This window comes from Tinamus guttatus, unplaced genomic scaffold (assembly GCF_059628265.1).
Source record: "Tinamus guttatus ecotype Peru unplaced genomic scaffold, ASM5962826v1 Tinamus_guttatus_pri_ptg000287l, whole genome shotgun sequence".
NCBI lineage: Eukaryota > Metazoa > Chordata > Aves > Tinamiformes > Tinamidae > Tinamus > Tinamus guttatus.
In genome coordinates this window covers 4,307,877-4,329,729 of record NW_028288821.1, presented here as the reverse complement: position 1 = coordinate 4,329,729, position 21,853 = coordinate 4,307,877, and the positions used below count along the sequence as shown (strand labels likewise).

General features: G+C 43.2%; 1 protein-coding gene across 1 annotated transcript in view; it reads right to left on the bottom strand.

Annotated features, from left to right (window-relative positions):
- Window positions 1–226: 226 nt before the first annotated feature.
- Window positions 227–21,853, bottom strand: part of LOC104566111 (vascular endothelial growth factor receptor kdr-like) — a 118,615-nt gene continuing 96,988 nt past the window's right edge. The window contains exons 20-30 of the mRNA XM_088527540.1: window positions 21,687–21,775; window positions 20,143–20,308; window positions 19,507–19,604; window positions 18,653–18,775; window positions 18,444–18,555; window positions 13,947–14,046; window positions 13,258–13,363; window positions 11,377–11,498; window positions 10,490–10,568; window positions 8,793–8,887; window positions 227–502 (exon numbers count right to left, since the gene is read on the bottom strand). Coding sequence (XP_088383666.1) covers window positions 292–502; window positions 8,793–8,887; window positions 10,490–10,568; window positions 11,377–11,498; window positions 13,258–13,363; window positions 13,947–14,046; window positions 18,444–18,555; window positions 18,653–18,775; window positions 19,507–19,604; window positions 20,143–20,308; window positions 21,687–21,775 — 1,301 coding nt within the window. The 3' untranslated portion in view covers window positions 227–291. The remainder of the gene's footprint in view (window positions 503–8,792; window positions 8,888–10,489; window positions 10,569–11,376; window positions 11,499–13,257; window positions 13,364–13,946; window positions 14,047–18,443; window positions 18,556–18,652; window positions 18,776–19,506; window positions 19,605–20,142; window positions 20,309–21,686; window positions 21,776–21,853) is intronic.

The window sequence follows — 21,853 nt, the reverse complement described above, 5'->3', positions numbered from 1 at the left end:
TTAGAGGAAGGAGAACAGGAGGCAGCCCTGGGCTGCGGCTCCTATTTATGATTCTGAGAGGCAAATTTTCAATGTATTACATATGTTGCACTAGGCTTTTAAAGGTAGCAAGATGGGAGCTCCTAAAGGGTTTCCGTGCACATCAGAGATGTGCCAGAAGAAACACGTGAACCAGTGTGCCGTCAGATTTCCCTTCTCCTTCTCCCCAGCCTCTTCCCTCAGGCACGGAGGCATATGAGCATTCAGCGGTGTCGAGAGAGGCACAAGAGGCCCTGGATCAGCTCGGGCCCGTTACACCGGAGGGGCAGAGTAGTGAATGACGGAGTTGTAATCTGGAGGTGGGCTGTGGCATTCCAGGTTTGGATCCATAGGAAGGAGAACAGAGTCTTCCAGTGTGAAGTCCATGGTGTCTTCTTCAACCTGGACTGCTGGCTGGTACTTGACAGCCTCGCGCTCGTGGTCGGACAATATGGATTCCTTGCTCTTGCTAACAGCTCTCCGCCTGTTGAGAACAAAGTGTAACATATTGACACTGTCTTCACAAGGGTTTGCCTCTGTCTGTAATTAATGGTCAAAAATAATTTGAAATATATAAAAATAATTTGAATACAATTTTTGTGACCTTTTATATACTGGATTATAAGGGAACTGAATTATTCTGATAACTCAATGCATCAAAGGTATATTTGAAACTGAATCCAGAGGTCCTCATGCCATGTCTATTTAATTTACCAGGTTTTATCTTAGTTATAAGTGCTCCTGTCTTATACATACAAGAATAGTCTCTCTTGTTCTGACAGAAGTCAATAAAATCTGACTTTTCTGAAATCAAAACTTAAGGCTATGGCTTTTCTTTAAGTATAATAAAAGATGAATTACTGACTAATCTCTGATAGACTCTAACTTGAAGTAATACTGAAAGCAGCAGTGTATGTTGAACAAGGTGTGTAGGGCAAAAATGTCTCTCCTATTCTTTAACCCTTTAAAATGACTGTGCAGCCAGCCAGTGAAGAGCAGTGCTTCTCCACGTTGTAACTGCTGGCCTGTGACTGATGTTATTAAAAGACAGGCAGGTCTCATTTTCTGCTGTCTTCTCTTATTATAGGTGATGCAGGCAGTGGGAGAGAAGCATCCTTAGAGCAATCCCAATGGAGAAAGCTGGAGAGCCCTGGAGAGGATTCCTATCATGAGGTGACCTTGAGGAAAGGTAAGCGTTGTGAGCAAAAAGACTCTTTCTGTCACAGACTGCCATAAAAATCATGATTTGTTAAGCCTAGTATCTTCCGCCTGAGGAATTTTATGGAAGATTTCTGGATAATTTAGAGCTTGTTCTAATAAGATCCCAACCTGAGAATGGTCTTTGGAGTTTCTCTGCCTTGCTTAGGACTATCTAACCTGCATTTCTTTGGAATAAGCCACACTCACAGACTGACTATGGCACTGCTCATGTGTCAGTTCAGCGTGACTCATGAATGTGTCTGAGAGAATTTTAAATTAGACAGTACTCAAGCACTTTGTGTCCCTCTTTCACATGTGTTTCAAGAAGCATAAAGTTGCATTCTAATGACCCTAAACAAAATCAAATAATTGACAGTTCATTAAATAATCGTATTATTCATTACAATTATTTTATTTGTTTGTATTACTGCAGTGCCTAGTGGATCAGGAATCCAGAGTGCTGGGTGCTTTACAAAGAAGCCAAGCCCGTTCCTGCCCCACGAAACGTAAAACAATAGCTGAGAGACAGATGCAGTAACTGGAGGAAGAGGGACAAAAGTGGTGAATAAGAATAGTAGGTCCAAGACACAAACTGTTTGCACTGTTGTGATTTGTAGATATTGCAGCTGAGAAAACCACTGCAGACTTAGAGCAGTGCAGACTTGATGCTGGGTATGATCAGCACAGCTCTTTTCACTTGAAGGGGTAAATAAATATGTCCTGCTATGTTATGTTACTATGTCCTTAGAAGCAGGGTTATCCTGCCTCTGAATCTGGAACCTGCCCAAAGCTTCATGTTTCCAACAAGCTGCAGGTAGCCTCAGTGTGGCTGACAATTGGTGTTGGTATTTTCATTTAATATTTTGCTATTTCGGGAAAGGTCGTGAGTGTGCACGGATAATGCAGTGCATTGGCTAGGGTGAAACACTGGTTTAGTAATCTGTCTCCAGCTATATTTAACAAACTGTAGTGTCCCTCCGTGAATCATCCCTCTCTGTAGTTCACTTCTTGGGGAGGTCTGTGGAGTAGTGATATTCTGTATATCATAGTCCGTGAAGCCATTCATTCCATTAGCCATGAGCTAATTGAGATGTTCAGCCAAAATCAGACATAAACAGCTGTAATTCTCATCAGGTGCAATGGGAGTTTGGCTACTTTATAGATGGCCTGATTTTAGCACGAGATGGTGGCTCTTCACAGAGTATTTGTATCTCCAGCTTGGCCCCTAAGAAATGAACCCAGGACATCTGTGTTATAGGAGTCAGGCAGCCATTTCTTACACTTCTAGACTAAACTGGAGTTTAAACTAAACTTCTAGGATGCAAAAACAGAGATTACAGATTTAGGGCAACATTACTGCACTCCTAGATCTGCCCATTGAAACTAAACCTGGGTGCCAAAGCAGAAAACGGAAAATAAATAGTAACCCTGAGAGCCCCAACAAGGTACCACTTTCTCTGTAGATAACTTTTTCTCCTGCATAAGCAACAGAACCACCACTTTGTTTCATTGTTTATTTATATATTTTACATTTTGTTGCTCAGTCCTGTTGACTCAAGTTGGCCAGTTCCATGGATGCTCTGACTCCTAATCTGCCAGGTATTAAAGTTGTCAGTGGAGACAGAGAAAAGCTTGAAAATATCTGTTTAACTTGGCCCCCCACCTGCACATCTCAGAGGGCTGGAGAAAAGAAATGTTATTAACGTTAGAGCCATGTAGACTCCCAGCAAATGTTCCTGTGTAGGTTTCTGCCCCTCTAGGTCAGGAGATCAGATCTGAGAATGACTCTGCCTATCACTGAAATCATGCTGGTGTTTGAAGAAGGACTCTTAAACAATGACATTTAATATTTGCTCCAGTGGCAGAAAGCTGATGAGTTAGGTCAGAAGCAAGTTTGATAATTAGCCATCTTACAGCAGACCAAAATGCAATGAACTTTCAAAACTGTTCCTTTCATTCTAATTACATTACCTACATTAAAGCTATCCAAGAGTCTTTGCATTTTCCCCTTAACGCTCTATATTTACCAGCACTTCATTCTGCTGTTCCTGCTCAGCAACAGAGTATTGTGTGTATGCTTAGAGAGTGTGTTGGGAAACTAGGCTGCAGCTTCCTTCTTCTGTCTGCCCTTGAAATCCCATTTGCTTTATAGAAGCTGGCACACTGAATCAGACAGTGGGGCCGTCCAGATCTTGCCTCCAGCACTGGTCAGTACCTGATGCTTCAGAGGGAAGCAAAAATCCCTCTATGCTCTGAGTCAACTGTATTGTCCTGCAGATGAGGGCAAAATCCTCCCTGAGCCCCACAGATGAGCCTTTTCTGACCCAACATATTCAATTTGATTAATCATGGGATTATGTAGCTACAGAAGCTAATAGTGGTTACATAATTAAAAAATCTTGTTAAAAGTTAGCCATTATTTGATTCAATGCTTTTCCTGGATTGACATTTCACACCATGATCAATTTGAACACTTGCAATTTTGTCCTTGCAAGAACATATGTCATTGGGGGCAGCATAAGGGGAGAGATGAGAATCTGAGCACTGTCATTCTCTGACCTCAAAGAAACACTGTAGACAAAAGGACCCTTTTCCCTACGTGCCCCTTTGTACACAGTGCTGCTTGGGGAAACGCGGTCACAGGAGATGGGCCTTCAGCCTTGTTTTATACAAGGTACAAAACCAAGGAAAGCACTGCAGGAGCTCATACGGAAAGGTTAGAAGAGCAGACATCAGGTGCGGCTACTAAGAGTGACATTGCTAATTACCAGCAAATCCTCCTACTCGTTCGGTCTCATGACTCAGCCGCAATCTTGGGCAAGTGCCTTCTATATGGGTGTGGGCACTGAGATCCCTTTGCAGTCCCCATTTCTTTGCTCTGTCAGATAATCTGGTAGTGATGAATCTGGAAAGACTAGTAACTAAACTAGGCAAAGGGAGACAGCTTGAATATTAAGTAATGGTTCACAAACTTTTTTAGATTTTCCAGAGAAGTGTCAAAGTTGTTTAGAAGACAGCACAGAGCATGATCCTGAAATAGAAAGCCTAAATGACCTAATGGGACTTTCTCATCCCACTCCATGAATCATGATTTTGGTTACAAGTAGAAAAATACTGAAATCACGAGCTGGGAAATCATTACCGGGGCTGTGTTTTTTTTTTTATGTGAGAGGGAACCTGTTTCTAATAGCCTACATGTCAGGGTCAGTGGCTTGAAGGGGAGCACAGAGGAAGAGAGATGACTAACAAAACCACCCAAGCCAGGGAGCAACTCTGGTACAAGGTGCAGCTCCTATTCCCGGGGCTGTGGAGCTGCTTTTATTGCTTGCCAGGAACTATCTTGCCCTCTGTAGGAAAAGCTAATGGACTCTTATATCCATTTAGAAATCCTGGACCTGTTTGGAAGCTGCATTAAGGAAGATGAGAAATTGGTCTGAGCCTTGCCAAGTATAGCAGTTTGTCTTACGGCCACATCTTGTAATAATATGTAGCAGCTTCAGGGCCTTATAACAGCTTTCATAGGTATTTAATGAGGCATGGAATAACACGATTAATTCTTTTCATTTTTTTTTTCTGCAATGAAATAAATAGAAGGGTTGCTTTTTCCTTTAGCAAGTATGATTGATTCACAGTTTGCTTTAATACATTCTGCAAGGAGCACCATGTGGTAGGAATTTAGTACTTGGCTCCCCTCTGGCAGTACCAATGCATCAGTGGTCCCCAGCCAGGGGAGGCTCAGGGGTTAGGATCAGGAATTAAGCATTCTGAAACCTCTCTAAACCCAAAATACAGCTCAGCTGAAGTTTTAACAGACCTGATTGCATATGCATCTGTGACAAAGCTGAGCAGGCACCTGAAATTTAAGCCACCCAGAAGGAAAACCTCAGACACCAGCTCCAGCCTTAAAAAACAAGGGAGATGAAAAGCACTGCAGTCAAACCCAAGGTGGGAACCACAGCCTTTCATACCTCTCCTCTGGGTCCTTGCCACTACAAGCATCTAGAATAACCCTAGGAAAAAATCCTCTTACATAACCCTCCAAATTCCTCCTGATTCCAGTTCTGTATGTTTTGGAAGCTCAGGTCAGGTTGCTGTGCAAGGTACCGCATGACACCGCAGTAATGACATTTTACCCGCAGCGTGCTAAAACTAACTCCTGCTGTGAGCTTCCTTCCAATTTTCAGTTTTGTGAGATGCTGCAACAGGAATGTAGCCCACTCAGCTTGGTGACGTCTTCTTTGGGCACGTCACAGCTGGATGCAAACGCCTGACGCTTCTGCACAGAGTCATTTTGTTTCCATACTGCTGACTCTTGCTCAGGCTCCGCTGGGCTTTGGCAAAGGCAGAGCCCTCAGGGATGGGCTCTGCAGTGTCCAGAGCCCCAGGCACATCCAGCCTCGCTCCGCTGTGGTCACGCGGCTGTGCCAGAACCAGGCAAGTCACTTGAGAGCAACTGCGGATCATCAGATCGGGTGCAGGCAGCAAGGGGACGCAGGGAGGGCGATGAGGCAGATAGAACCTATTATAATTTTAAACAATAACTTGATTAAAGAGTCTCTGGGAGAATTTTAAAGCAGTGCTTGGCAGCGGCCTGTTAATATTACGAGATGAAACCTGACACCAGAGTCATCCCATTGTCACGTCCCCTCCACACTGAGTGTCTCCTTGAACGCCAACTCCAATGTCATTAGCCTGGTCACTGGGGCTGTCTCTCGCCTATCTACAGCTGGAGAAACTGCTTGGAGCATAGACTCCTGCCCAGCCCAGAGTATCAGCTTCATCTGCAGTAAACTCTTGACACTGGCGTTGATGGGGTGTGTAGTGTTGCCAAATTTTAGAGGCGATAGGGAAATGAGTGCAAGATAAATAAACAGCAAACTTTTTGGCAAAAATAATACATGTAGCCACCCTAGTTTAGAAAATAGGGAAAGCCTTTGAACAGTTTTGTGTTAGACAAGAAGGGCTGTTTGAAAGTGATCCAGGGTAAATGTTTTTGATAGAGAGATACACAATTAAGAAAGGTGACTTTATCATTCCGATTAACGCAGTCCTTTCCTCTGACCTCTCCTATGCATTTGGAGGCTCTTCCGTGTGCTTGTTAGGTCTGTTTTTCAAATTAGCAGTATGGGAGGGCCAAGGGGTGACGTGTCCTGAGATGAGAGGGCATCAATACATTCTGTGATTAATATGTAAGAAAATATTATTTGTACCAAGACAGTCTGCAGGATGTTTTCAGACAAACACTGACAAAAAGCTGCCTCAGCTGGACCTCAAGCCCTCAGCGAAAGATCTGGCCAAAAAGACACAATCCCCTGCCCGTTCAGTGGTAACTAAGTCCTGAGAAGGAGGAGGAGACAAGCAACTTGTGGCAGGGTTGGCTTTTAGAGCAGACATTTAAGATGCTCTTTCATGGTCTCGCTGGCACAAAAGTGTCAGGTGTCTTGGGCAGGACGGGATCCCTAGGGCTGGGTCGGCTGTGAGCCCCAGGTGGTTGGTCGGACTGGCTGAAGGCAGCGGAGCAGGGCTGGTTCACATTCGCTCCCAAGGGGTCCCTATCAGCTCAGAACATTTCCAGGAAATCTCAGAAGGACAGGCCGTTAGGGAATTCTGTGTCTCTGCTTCTGTTTGGCTGTGGATTTTTCTGATATTCAGCAGAAACCTTGTAAGGGAGAAGGCAGGAAACTTTGCTCTGCCACTATTCCCTCCAGCTATTTGTCCAAACAGTGGGAAACTGCAGGGTGGAAAACATCAGTCAAAGTTTTTTCACAGAAATCTTTAGAAGGACAAATCTTATCAGGAAGGTTGTTTTCTTGTGTTGGATTTGTGTCAGCATGACATTATGCAGAAGAGCAAGGTAAATCAGGCCTCAGAGCAATGCAGCTTGATGCTCTTCCTATGCAGACCACTCTCAGGAGAGCTGGTGCCACTTGGTCTCCTTAGCAATGCATGGTGCTGTGCAGAAACTCTTAGCATGTCCAGAAGATGCTTAGCTAGAGCTCCACTAACCCTCCTGGTGTTGGAGAGCTGCAGCGTGCGAGCTCTCCAACACCACAGGGATTGGGCCTTCCCTAACTGATCAACCCTCTCGCTGACCGAGCAACTTGTCTGGTGGGAGAGACACTGACTTCAATAAAGAGGAAACAAGCAGAATCCTTAGCAGCAGATTTCTTAGAAAACTCTCAGCAATTCAGTTAACGTTTAATAATAGAATCATGGAATCATAGAATCGTAATGGTTGGAAAAGACCTTCAAGATCATCGAGTCCAACCACAAACCCATCCCCATCATGCCTGCTAAACCACGTCCCTAAATGCCTCCTCTCCGTGTTTCTTGAACACTGCCAGGGACGGGGACTTCACTACTTCCCTTAATTGGAAAAACATGGAATTCCTTGCTACAGAATTGTTCTTTGAAAATTCAGTTATTCTTTGAAATTCTATGAGTTGGCATTTGTATCTATAAAAGGGTTACCAGTTCTATTATGCTTTCCTAGCAAGGTAGAAATAGCAGACATCTATTTTACTACCAGGTTAATGCTCTGTGCTTGTGCCTACTTGTATTTTGTGGATTGTTAGAGAAATACAAAAACCGGGGGCTTTTATTCTGTGATGCTCTGTGCTACGAGTGCATAAGCATATAGCCAACTTTGCCATAGTCTCTATTTGGAAACCAAGCATGAAAAATCTAAGTCTTACAATCGTGATGATAGCAGGACTAAGGACTTTTCCGGTGGACTCTGTCATATTTATGAAAGAGCAAATGCAGACAGCAGCGTTCTGCTAAATATACTTGCTTTGCAATGCTTAGGCTCTCTTCTATGAAACATTGCTTCTTAAATTTTCTCACCTGCCATCAGCTGCAAAGGTCTAAGTCCTTCTTGTTGTCTAAAGTTAGATATATCTTTGGTTGTTACAAGTATAATTATAAATATTGTTCTATGGATTAATAAATAAAGTTAACATATTCTTCCCTGAGTAAAGGAGAACACTTGAAGAGGCAGTAAAGAGAAAGCTAATGCAGCTATGTATATTCTCAGCTCTTTTGCTCCTGTCACTTGCCATGTGCAAGATACTGAGTCTCCAGAGATCAGACCAAGAACATAAGAAAACCAGATTTACCAGAAAGTCAGCACTTTTTTCTTTGAATATGAGGCAGAATCACAAGGCAACTTTGTCTTTTTTTTTTTGGAAAAGGAGTTAAATTGGTTGAACAGACATTATGTGCTCAAGGTTGATGAAATGGGTTTTCATTTTTATCATATGATCAACATTTTCTATTATTATTTCTGCATTGTAAGTATGGCAATGCAGCTTTCCTTCCAGAGACCTGGAACTGTGCTTTGTGTTCAACTTCTTTCTGGAAGCAAAGTTTAAATGACAGTTTTCATGATCTTAAAATACCTAAACCATGGTCTTTCTATTATAGTATTGAAATCCAGAGTTGCTTCTCCTTCTACCCTGGTTAGATTGTCTAACAGTTTTTTTGGTGGGGGATGGAACCAGAAATAAAATGGAAAATTTCAAGAGCATTTATTGAATGCTCTGGCTTCAAAAGGACATGCAGGAAATACTCACGCTAGAGCCATGATTCCGTAGGGCCAAGAACGGATTTCCAGCCGCTTTGGGCTTTTTATCTCATCAGAAGTCAACACCATCCCACTATCTGACTCCTGTGTAGCAAAAGGAGAGAACATCAGCCTTATTTTAGTATTCAGACTGACTGAAATAGAACAAATAATCACAGTGATCAATAGATAAAAAGCAAGTTTTTTATAAATGGTTTGGTAAGGGAACAGTTGCCAATAAATGTCAGGAAACTGGTTTGCAGTATGTAAAGTAAAATCTTAAGTTGATTAGTTCGTCAAAAGCTCAAGTCAGCAACAGCAAACATTTCTCTCTTTTTTATCTTGCCTATTTCCCCTTAAAATATCTGAGTCTAGAAATAATTTATCTGAATTGCTACTTTTCATTTAGCTTACAGAAAAATTATTAAGAAAAATATCATTGAGGACTACAGATAGGTAGTGCAAGAAGGTGTGCTGCAGCACTTCAGCAGTTCCTGGGCAGCTATTTGAAATAATGACCTAATCAGTACTAACGACTAATTATAGTCATTTGAGTGCATTTACTGTGTCCAAAAGTAGATGACACCACAATTTTGCTTTAAAAGATCCCCGTTGCATTCCCACATTAACTGCTGAGCTGTTAGGGTTTTACCCTTTTCTGTAATTTGGGGACAATTCTCCTTTCTGTGGATGGGTGTTAGAAATGCCGTGAATGAGGAGCACTTTGGAGAGCAGCGCTTGGGTTGGCCATGGTAACCTCGCAGTGGTACCACATCTATCTAGAAATTGTCTTTGAGTGAGGAATGGATTTCCATCCTGCAAAAGGGAAGAGCCAGAGAAAATCCAAGCCCCCTTCCTGTGCTAGAAGCTTTCCTGAGGGCTCCATACTTCCTCCCTAGACTTCTACCTGCTTCCAACATGCATCACAAGGTTTCCTCCTTGGTGGCACTGAACAGGGCTCAAGATAACTAGTGTGGAGTGTGTATGACACTGAAGCCAATCAGCACCTCAACCGTACAGGAGATTCAGAAGCCTTGTTTTTTATTATTATTTTTTTAAATAAGGAAGAAAGAATAGCAAAAAACCTGAACACCCTTGGAACCTGTAATTTCAGAGGAATCCAATAAGCAGAACTGTCCTTCTGCAACAAAACAAGCTCTCCACAGGGGTCGAAGCGAAGCGTTTCAACTGCCTCCCCCCTGCAGAGCCCTTAACTGAGCAATGAAACTGTTCTCCTAAAGCAGGGAAAATCCAGAAGTAGAGCCCTTTGAATAGAGTAAAGCAGGAACATGAATGTTGGTCCTGTCTGTCTGAACTGAATGTCCTCAACACCAAGCTGTTGGCTAGCTCAGCAGGTCTGCACTGGACATGCTTTCACCACAGGCTGTGTTTCAGTGAAGTGCAATTTTCTTATGGGAAAAAAACAATATATTGAAATATATTCCTGACCAGCTGTAATATAAAGCTCATTAGCCTGATCAGAGCTGGAATAATCATTCATGAGCTTCTCTTTAAATTATTCATTAAACAAAATGCAGATCCCTTTTTGTTCTTACGTGTGCAATCCTACAGCCTAATCTTCTGCTTGATTTAAAGCCTTTTTTTTTTCTACTGAACACAGCTTTCAAAAGCTTTAGTAACTGTTTCTGGTGCTGGTGACAACTGATGTGTGAAGGTGGGGGAGAAGGACGCAATCACCTCACTTACCTCATGCTTCACTTTCTCCTTTTCCACTGGCACCTCATCAAACGTCTTCACACTCAGTGGCCGCTTCTTGCTGTTGTTACTGAAAGCAAGAAAGTTGAGGGGTCAGCATGAAACCCAAGCAGATGCTGCAGCAGTTGGTAGCTCAGTTCCCATTGCAGACACAGCTCTGTTTCCATACCAGACTTCCTTTCTCAGATCTTGTGATGAATAAGCAATGCCCGGACAAACAGTATCCAAATATGTGTGGGGAAAAATGACCGTCTTGGAGCTCCCGCTAGGATCTACCTTTTTATTCCGTCTTCACCAGAGACACCAGTGGTTTATAAAGTCAAAATTGACCTTCTCCATTTTATTTTTATTTATTAAATACAAAACACTGAGCATCCGATAAGGAAAATCCCTAGACCTACTATGTATTAATGCTGAACGAAGTACCATAGATGCTGTTATGATTCTCCCAATACCTATTAGATAGTAACCTAATATGGCTCCAATCATCTCTAGTTTTGTTTTGCAAAACGAGTGACATTGTCTTTACCCTCTGTTATCCAGAAGCATGTACAGGGGACCATTACTCCTCTCCAGCATCCTCCCCCAGCTACACAGATCAGGGGAACAGACAGAATAAGTGGTTCAGAAAGCACAGAATGGGGCTCAGTCGTCCCTGCTATGCAAGGGAGGGAGACCTCACAAAATTAGAGTCACACAGAGAAGCTTCACAGTCAAGAGCCCTCAAGCAAGTCAGACCCTGTCCCCCGGCCTTGTGTCACGTGAGCTGATCAGCCAGGAACGTGTCTGTCAAATTCCTTAAAAATGGTAGTTTTAAGAAAGGATGACAAGTGGTCCCCACTGTAGCTAATCTTTCATACACTTACACATTTTCTTACCTAGTTTCCACTGCACTCCAGCGGTTGATGCAGTTCAAATTTTCTTCCACTGGGCCAGTTTTGGAGTTAGATTCTCCATCAGGGCACAATGTGATGTTCAGTGGAATATAGTCTTTACCATCCTAGATAATTAATTACATAAAAGAAAACAAATCCAGGAAAGATTACTTTGCACTGCATCTCAGCTATTAAAGGTTACATTCTGCAGAGCTTTGCATTGAGAAGGGTCTATATTCTATTTTCATTTTACATTTTGATATTCCTTTAACATGGTTAGGATGTTCTTTGCAACATGTGGAAATGAGGGCGTGTGGCTCTACTCAGTATTTGTTGTGTAGGAGGCTTTGCATGAGCAAAATCAGTCACTTGGAAATCCACTAAGCAAAAGAGCTGAAAACTGTCTCTGCAGTTCCCGTGCTCTGCTGCAATTAGCACCTTTTCTCTTCCAGGCATCTCAGAGTGACCTAGGGCTTCATCTCTCTTCCTAGCACAGACCACACTTCCAAACGTCCCTCACATGCGGCGCTGCGAAACAACGGTTACCCTGAGCATGTCTAAATATATATATATATATGTATATATATATATATGTATGTATGTATGTATTTATATATGCACCCGTTTAAGAGAGCTGCCTCTGCCGCTTCTCCCAGCAGCGTCTCGGGTGGGTTTCCAGTGTGTCCTCCTCAGCGCTGCTTCCTAAACATGTGGCTATTCTGGCCCAGCCAGGCTGAACACAGCTCCACTCATTCGCACTTCAGGAAAGCCGTCCTCTATGTTCCCACTGGGATGGCCTCCTTGGGAATCACAGGGCACTGATCTCATGGGCATCTCATTCCAAGTTTAAGCCACGTGCTCAGGAGTAGGGAGGGAACAACAAGAAATCACAAAGCACCGATTGCTAATACAACCCTAATGGGTTTTAGACTAGGAAAAAGAATATTGCCCAAATAAAGAGATTTTTGCTTGTGTTCTGCTTAAGGATTATGGTTTAGCAAGAGCCAGTCCTTAATACTGTAGCTGAAAAATGTTTTATTTCCTGACTTGACAGGAAATCGGTGCTGTAACTTTAATGGAATTCTTTGCACATCGTAATGAGCTATGCAGCCTCACCGCAGCATTGCAATAATCCTTAGAAATGGCTCTTTGGTTAAGTCCTAAAAGTATTTTCCAACTTTCATTTTGCTTGATTTTTTTTTAATTCTGAGAAGCAATTAAGTGCCTTGGTCCCTTATCATGCGTCTTATGTCTCCTTAATTTCCTTTGGTTACAGTATAAAACTCTTAAGCTCTTCACAGGGCAAACTGGCCCCCTTTGCTTCACTTAAAGTTGTTTACAAACAGGCAGGAGCTAAAGGAGAGTGTTTGCTTTCTTCTTAAATTAAATTTACAGTTATGTAACTGCCCTGGCTGTTTTTACCAAAGAAGAAAAAAATTGATTTAGCTATTATGAAATTAATAATTATGTAATTGGCTTTCTGAGATTTAAACCACATCATTTTAAAGCTCCTAAGAGCACTGATGAACACGAGCTCAGAAAATGAGAAAGTTCAGACTATTGGCAGTTGACTGTGCTGGCATCTAATTAAAATTGTTTGTGAGATAAAGCACTATTGTTCCTCTAAGGGGCCACTGAGCCCTTTTTTAATTAATGTACTGCAAGTTTCTGCTTATTATGGATGGATAAACATCCAGTTTTTCAATATAATCCCCTTTGAATAGGTAACATTTTCTTTACTCATCTCAGCAGCCATAGTCTTTATGACAGCTGTTACGAAGTCAAATCTTGCACTCCGGCTCAACATAGTCTTTACTGTGCACATGCATGTGTATATATCTATATCTATACACATTGGTTTAAGAAATGTTTGTGTTGCTGTACCTGCTGTACGTTGGCCTGCAGAAGGTCTCCTAAGCGCTCCACAAGCTCAGTGAAGGTAGGTCTCTCGGTGGGCACTCCATGCCAGCAGTCCAGCATCGTTTGGTAGCTGTATAAACACACAGCGATTAAAGAAAAGGGGATAAGGTCTATGCTCGCAAGCAGTTTCTTACTGTTACTGCTTGTCTTGGTCATCATTTGGACAGTTTGGGATAAAACCAGGTGCAAATCTGTGTGTGCTCAAATGCAATTCTATTTTCCGCACAGGGTGTTCTTTACTTCTATATTCCTATTTCATTTGAGTCAGCAGATTTTATTCTCACCTAACTTTGAATTTGAATGATGGGCCCCACTGATGTTGCTGAAGCGGATTATAGTTCTGTATGGCTAATTTCTGTCTGGAAAGCAAGGCAGACACAACAGTCTCCTGAACTGAGATTCACAAGCTGCAACTGATGTTATCTGTCAGTCCCCTTACTAGGCAAAAGTCACGGCTTGCTCTTTCTTTAGCGTTGGTCTGTGGTATCAGGATACCAGATTTGCACAGCCAAAACATTTACTAAAAGCAAGTACACAATACATAGCTGTCATCTGATGAGATGACAACTTCCTTATCTTCACCTAGATACACTGTATTTTGTGTTACTTGAATGGCATTTATAAGCTCTTAGTACACCAAGAGGAGCTCTTACACTTCTGGAGTAGAGTACTCAGGAGATCTCATCCGGGTTCCTTCTTTGAGTCGTCGGCAAAAATCTTCATCTATCTGCACTCCAGGATATGGTGAGGCACCTGATGGAGAAATCCAGAACAGCTCAGTCACTGCTGCCCACTCCAGTGAAATAAGCACAGTGAGAGCTGAGGGCTGGCAATGGCTTGCCCGCAGGAATTGCAGAGAGCTTCATGGGACTCAAATGCTTCTTCAAGGTCAGGCCCACTTTCTTTCAGTGAGAGTAACATAAAGATGCTTAAACATCTTCATAATTTGACCCCTCAAAAAATTACTGAGTGGTTTTTGCATTAATGGCATAACAGACAAATTGCCCACAGCTTTGAAACGTGGCCACTCTGATAGGAATTCAGCCAGCAAAGCCCTTCGGAAGGTGCGTGCTGATGCTGACAATGCCCCAGACTATTCATTGCTCTATAGCAATGACTGAGCAGTCCCCAAAGCTGCTGGAGATGCATCCAGTCCACTAAAACCTCCCCACATGTTTTGGTTGCAAACGAAACTAACTCTTTCCTTCAGAGATTTCAGTCATGCTCACTCCTCCGCATTCGTAACATAGCCAGGGTAGAAGAAATAAATGTTTTTAGTTTGAGACTTCAGTGATCTCTTGGTCATTCACCTAGTTCTGTACTGTTTTCTAGCCTGCTTGTCTGCTAGCATCTTCCAATAAGTGAAGACACGTGAAGTAAATTAAGACCTGCTAATCACTTATTATTAATTCAGACCTCTCAGGTGAAATTCAAGAATGTCTGAAGCTGAAGCTAGAAATGTTTCTGAATGATTGCTGATGTGCCTGGAGCTGTGGAAGCTCTCCTGCCTCCCCTCCTCCTCAGCACATGTTTCGGAAGCAAACCTTTGCTTTCACATTCTGGCACTCCATAGGCTCGATGGTGAATTTGAAAGAACATTTAATCAGGTCTTAACACAGGGGGCTGAAGGGGATCAGGATCTACAGCCAGGCCTTGAGGAATCCGTGTACGATTTATTCTCTCTGACATTCCTGCCTGATTCCCTGCATACTTTCTTTTCGCCAGTTTGGAAACACCATCGTGTACTGTGCACTTGGGGGCACAACAAGCACAGCAGAAATGTTTTGGATGAAGAACTGAAAAGGATGCCAGAATGTGGCTGAGCGCAGAATTATTCAACTCTCTGAATCTGACCACTCAATCTGCAAAACTGGGCGCTGGGGGCAAAACCACTGGCAGCTCCCTGTGAGGGTATCTCAGCGCAGCAAGCAGGCTCAGGTGACGCTCCGCACACTTAGCCACAGCACCTCTGCAATCCCTTGGTGTGAAAAATACCACTAGAAGTATCAAATCACAGTATCGAATTGTTCCCTCAAGTTAGATAGCCTGGAAATATCAGGGAGCATCCTCCACTAAAGGAAGAGCCGGGCTACGTAGCCTTTTCCTTTCATTTCCAACTGTGTTCCACGATTTCGAGCCATTATATGATATAGTTGACTGCAGTCATTTCATGGAGGAGCCATTCTGGCTCTGGCCTTTCTGACAAGCAGAAGAGCCTGTGCTTTGCTGAGGCTGACTGGCTGCCTCCTGCTCATGATCATAGCAGATTTTACTGGTAAGAACTAGACTTGCAAATACACTGATGCTCTTAAGACAACACTTGATGAGATAGGAGGAGAGATGGAGAACTTGATTTGTTCTGGCAATCTGAGTTACCTTTCTGTGATTATATCCAATGGAAATCAAATGCAATATTTTGGTGGGAGAGAGGACAGGGAAGGCAAGGAAAAATGATTCTTAGATGTCTTGGTGGTGGTTTGTCTTTTGGCCAGTGCTAGCCAGCTGGAGGCAGATCCAATCTCATAAGCAGGGAACTAACTCTCCCTTTTTCCCCTCCATTCATATATCATCTGCACTTTGTGATATGCCTAATAACTTCGATTTGAGATCCTGAGGTTCAGACATATGGTATAAGGTCTAAACATGACGTTTTCCTTAGGGGAAATCTGTTGCAAAACGCTCAAAGATGTGGCATGCACTGGATATGGTATCACTCTTTTGATCTTGCTTTTATTTCAGTAGGATAATAAGATGCTGATGTTTTACTGCCAGGCGCTGCTTGTTCACATAATTACCTTTGATTGCCTTGTGAGTGCTGCACATTTACATTCCAGGAGACACTGACATTTTGTAATGCACCGTGGAAGTGATTTCAAGATGTATTAAAAACTGCTGGCATTATCTGACACCAGGTGTTCTGACCCCATTTCAACAATTAATAGCAAAGCCTGGTGCAGAAGCAACCACAAATCTAAAGCATCAGTCCCTTGTATTCACCTTTCCCTGGATCCAGTGGACCAACCATGCCGGAGGGAGCTTGTAGTCCTTCATTCGCCTTCTGACCCTGGCAAGACCCATGTCCAAACCAAACGGGGCATTTTGCTAGTCTCTATCTTTCCCTTTCTTTAAGAGTACTAAGCCTGGAGGACTCAGTAAAAGGCAGCAGCTATAGATGTGGGCCAAAACATACCCTGTAGCAACGACAAATAACTTTCATTCCCTGGCTCCCAATGATCAGTAAAACTTTTACATAAGAGAGTTCAATCAGTGACACAAATCCTTAATTAAATATTTATCGTGTGAGCTGCAGATATGAGTGGTGCCAAACCACAGACATGCCTGGATGAGTTGTATGAAAAACCCTCTTAGAGCAAATGAGTGGCTTTTGAACGCGTGCCATGAGTGCAGAAAGTGGTTCGTGATCTCCGTCCCAGGGAGGGCAGCGGCTCTTCCACGCATGGCAGCCCTGGCGTCACTTAGCGGCTTCCTCTGGATGCAGAAGAGGACGGGCTATTGTCGTAGCTGAGCACTTTCATTAAGAAGGGAGGCCGCATCAAATGAAAGGAAAGTAGCTAAATGATGAAAAAAGCTAATAATAGAGATGAATTTCAGTGAATATGCTATTATTTTTATTCGCTTTCGGTATTAAAGGCCAAATGATCAGAAGTTCACATCTGTTTGGCACCGTGAGGACCTTTAGGAATGGCACTAACAGTTTGCCTTCCAAAGTGGCCCTTGCCATTTATCAGCAGTCAGTTCATCTGGTTCCTTGGAGATGCCCAGTGGAGAGACTTGTGATTACTGGTCCCTGCTCCATAATCATCCGATAGTGCCGTTGCGTTGCTGATGCTTCTGGAGCTTCGTCTTTCTGGGATATTTCACAGCATGGGCAGCAGGTGCTGCCCTTATAAAGCTGTGGAAGTAGTGCCCCAGAGTGGCAAACTCTGAGTGTGTATATATATACTTATGACTGAACTCCAGAGGAAGCCACAACTTTCCACTTGTGTATTTTAACCACTTGAGTGGGGACTTTCTCTGTCACATGCTGATATAAACTACAGAAAAACCCAAATCAAAGACTTGGACGGAAATCAGGTTGTGATCTTTGCAGCCAACCCTAACTAAAGCTTAGGATAAGACTTTGCATCCAGATCTGGACTTGGCATCTTGAGCCCGATCATTAATTTCAGCTGATCCGTGAACCACAGATAGCAGGGGATTACAGGGCTTGCTTTAAAATTCAGCAGCTTAAGCTCACAATGCTTCTTGTTTTCTTCTGTCTGCAAATGCTGATTAAGAAGCCAGAAGCTGACATTCCTAAATTCCCTCTGGAAAAAAAGCCTTGCCACTCTGCAAGGAGACGTTGGGAGCAGCATAGCCCAAGTATCTGGAAGGCTTGTCTGAATTTCAGGGCCTTATCTGCTGGACAGTAACCAGATCCCAGCAAGGCCCTGATTTCTAGCAGCACCATAAGGCAAATCTATGGAACGGAAAGGACAATATTACTGTTCTTTCAGGAACTTTGTGGCTTGCAAATGATATGGCCGGAAAAGTATGCAGTCCACCTGCGTGCTGCCAAAATAACTTACGCAAAGTCTAGCTCTGGTTCCCGTATCAATCCGATGGCAGCTCTTGCCAATACATTTTTCTAACTTAGAAAAACTTACTTAGATTTTGTGGAGGAGATAATGAAGCTGGGAGAAAGCGCCGTGCGGGCAAAACGCCTCGTGTTTCGCAGTCTGCCCCTGGCAACCTCAGCCCACGAAGCCAGCTGCTTCGGGGGACATACGGCTTGACAGGGAAACAATTTCATTGCTCTGGAAGAAATATTTTACTCCAGAGCAAGAGCAGTTTTTGCATTATCTCTATGCTCTGTTGGCCACAGTTATTACAAACGTCAATTCCAGGGTTTTTATTTTGTTTTGTTCCCTCATCCCAATATTCACTGTATGCCTGTGCTTTGCCTGACAGAGTTCTCATTGCCTTCAATTCAGGAACTTTATTTTGCATCTGATATGCACTGTGCACTTGTACTAGCTGGGAGAGAAACATGGCACCATGTTGTCTTCTTCTGTTAAGGGTTTTTCACAACTATAAAGCCATAGATTAGAAAAAACAAAAACAAAACACAAATTTTAAACCAGTCTTACCTAAAGAAAATATTTCCCACAGCAGCACTCCAAAAGACCATACATCACTCTGCGTTGTGTAGATTTTATCAAAAATAGCCTCCGGAGCCATCCATTTGAGGGGAAGCCTTGCCTAAGGATGCAAAAGACATGACATGTTGTGGTTGTTACCAGTCTGCCCTGGCCTGAGGGAAAACTGGAGCTCAGCATTTCCCTTTCCTTGCACTTACATCTCCTTTCCGTACATAGTCGGGGTCTTTGTAAATATCCCTGGCGAGTCCAAAGTCACAGATCTTCACCACGTTGTTTTCTGACAGGAGGATGTTCCTTGCTGCCAAATCCCGATGAATGCACTGTGGAGAAACAGGGGTGGGAGAGATCAGAGCTCTCCCCGGCATGGTTTAAGGCCTCCTTGGGAAGTGGAAAGGTAAAGGAGCTTTTGTTGGGAGCAGGTTAGAGTGGGAAGATACCTGTGGGAATCTGCTCTAACCATACTGCAAAAGAGAAAGTAGGAAAAAATAGAAAAAAGAAGCTGATTTTCAGACTTTTTCAATGTGAAATAACTTCTGCAGTTATCATGGGTCTAGGGCAGTGCCATTTTGGAGTTAATTATTCTGCAGCAAACTTGGGAGAGGTCCAAAAGGGGTTCCAAGAGGTCCAAAGCAGCTACAAAGCAGCAAGAAACACCAACTTGGCTGATAGTTGCCATTACTGAAAAGTAGGTGTGTGCTCCCTCTACATTTTCAGAAGTACTTTTGCTGACTGTACTAGAAGGATCTTTTTCTATGACAAAGTTTTCCTGAATTTATAAGACAGTGCTGTGAATGGGCTTATATTTTCACTCCTTCTATCTAAACTCACATTACAAATGCCAGTCCTTTTGGCCAAGAATATGTTGAAGACTCCTCTGTAACTCCTTCCGTGCTGCTTATTACATAATGGGAAGAGTTAATGTGATCTCCAACACCATATTACAGATGCAAACAAAAGATTAATCAGTCTCAAAAGTATATTTGGATTCCTTCACATCTGATAGTTATGATTTTATGTCAGAAGTTCAGCCCCGAAGTTTTGGTAAGCTCACTTTTCTGGAGGCAAGAAACTCCATGCCTTTGGCCACTTGGAAACTATAGCAAATCAGATCCTCCAAAGTCAAGGGCCGCTTGTACAAATCCTCAGCATCTAGGAGAGATCACAAACACAGCAAGGCAGTAGAGCAGCAGCTCTCAAACTTCTTCACCATCAGTCCCAGTATCGGGATGATAATCCCAGCCCTGCAGCTAAATGTTGTTGGGTTCATGGGCCCTCTTCAACGTGCCATAACTTCATCTTAAAGTTCCACCCACCATTAATCACATCAGTAACCACTGGGGAAAACAACATCTGGGGATAAATGTGAAAGGGACTGTTGATAGGCACAGCGTGAAGAGATTGGGAGCAGACTGGCCCCACAAATCTGGTAATATACTGCTATTGCTCCTCCTACACCAACAAAACAACATTTATACACATACATTATTGCAGATCTTTCGACATGAGAAAGCCAGAAGAGGGTACAGGGAAGAGAAAGAATTTGTGATCTCCAAAACAAGTCAGCAAACGGAATAAGGCCTGGTTTGTAAAGTGTGTAACTATGTGTGGCAGCGTTCAAGGTTGAGCGACAAGTAACAGAAATCTTTATAATAAAAGGTCTGGGAGTAGGTAGGTAGATTTCTTTTACCTTCTTCATCTTCTTCCGAGTCACTGTAACTCTTATCTTCAATGAATCCTGAGCTGGCAGAGCTTCCTGTGCTGGCTACGCTCTCAAGGCGCCTCTTGATCAGTTCGGTTAAATCACTGTTGGACTCGTCAAGACTTTTCTCTGCTTGGTCCGAGTTTTCCTGGGACTAGAAATTGTATAAACCTGATTTTCAGCTTTGATGATGCAATGCCCTGGCATTCAAAGACACTTGATAGAATGAAGGTGCTTAATAGAGGGCTATATGGAGCTATATGGAGAAGGGGCTCAAAGCATGTTTGAACATGATGATCCATGAGCAGCAGCAAAACTAACGAAGTCTGGTTTCCTGCTGATTAGTACAGTGCTTCCTACCACTCCTATCCCAATAGCTACATACTTGTCCCATGAGAGCTTCCCCCTGCAGTATCTCAGTTCTCTCTTCTATCTCCTTTGGGAGCTCTTGGCCAGCTGCAAAGAGGTCAAATGGTGGCTGGTTTGGAGAATGTGCTGCTGCCTGGCTTGCTAAGGTGGCTTTTAGCTGTCCTATGACCTTAGCTAAATTCGCCTTGCCTTTTTCCAGACTTGCGTAACACAGCCTTTATTTGCTTTGAAAACTGTATAAACTTAATATCTACCAAATTTGGCTGATACCTCTAAGACAAATGGCTTGAAGATGGCTGAGTGAGACTGTTAGATGATCACAGAGTGGGGCTCTGTACATCTCACTTAAGCACCCAGGCTAAAATCACAGCAAGGTATGGGTATGATGTACACAGAAAATAACCTGCTTCACCCTCCCTGGGATAGAGAGCGTACCTGTCCCTTCAGTCCATGGAAACCACGTTGGGAAAGGCTGAGTGACCGTGCCAGAAAAATCTCCTTTTCTTACATAAGGCACCTTCTGTGCTGTCAGGCCTGCACACAGTATCCTATAATAATGAGTCGTCTGTAAAAATGACGCTAGGGAGACTCCAGTTTCTGGCAGGGCCTGGCTCCAAGAGCCCTTTTGATGCTGGATTTCCCAGCAAAGAGGCAGCACCAGCCTTTCCCTGTGGCCGCTGTATTCCCAGTTACACTCCTCCAGTTTGTGCTAGCACGAACACAAATGCTGCACACAAGCAGTGGGAAACCAAGTAAATCCCCAAGCATGACTAATGTTTGAGAGGGTTCCTGTCCTCCTAGCTCAGTCCATGCCAGCTTTTCAGGGCTTTTATTGTGCCCCCTTGTGCTGGGTGGCATCTCCTGAGAAGTCCCCTTTCTGTCCCAAGTACACAGGGCTGCTTGGGTGTTTGCAGCTGATTCTTCAGGAGGTGCTGGAGAACAGTTTGGCAGTGAGACCATCAGGGAAAAAGTTACATTTCTTTGCTCAAATGAGCTGAAATGTGGTAGGAAATTAAAGTGCCTATATAAATATATAAATAGAAACTGAGCTGTCTCAGTGCCAAGGCAGAACAAAACTCAGTCTGTCAATGGTCAGGAATCCTTTGCCTCGGATAATGAGAAGCCTGTTTGTTTCTGAGCTTTGTTTTTTGATTTTTTTTTACCTTGTATGCAATGAAATCTCCTCGCTTTCCTCTTAGGTAATTGGACAGATTTCCATATTTGCAATATTCTACTATGACCATCAAAGGACCTAAAAAGAGAGGGAAAGTCAAGTGAATTTGGAAGCTCAACAAAGCACTTACTTAGGTGACACCCTAGGGGTACATGG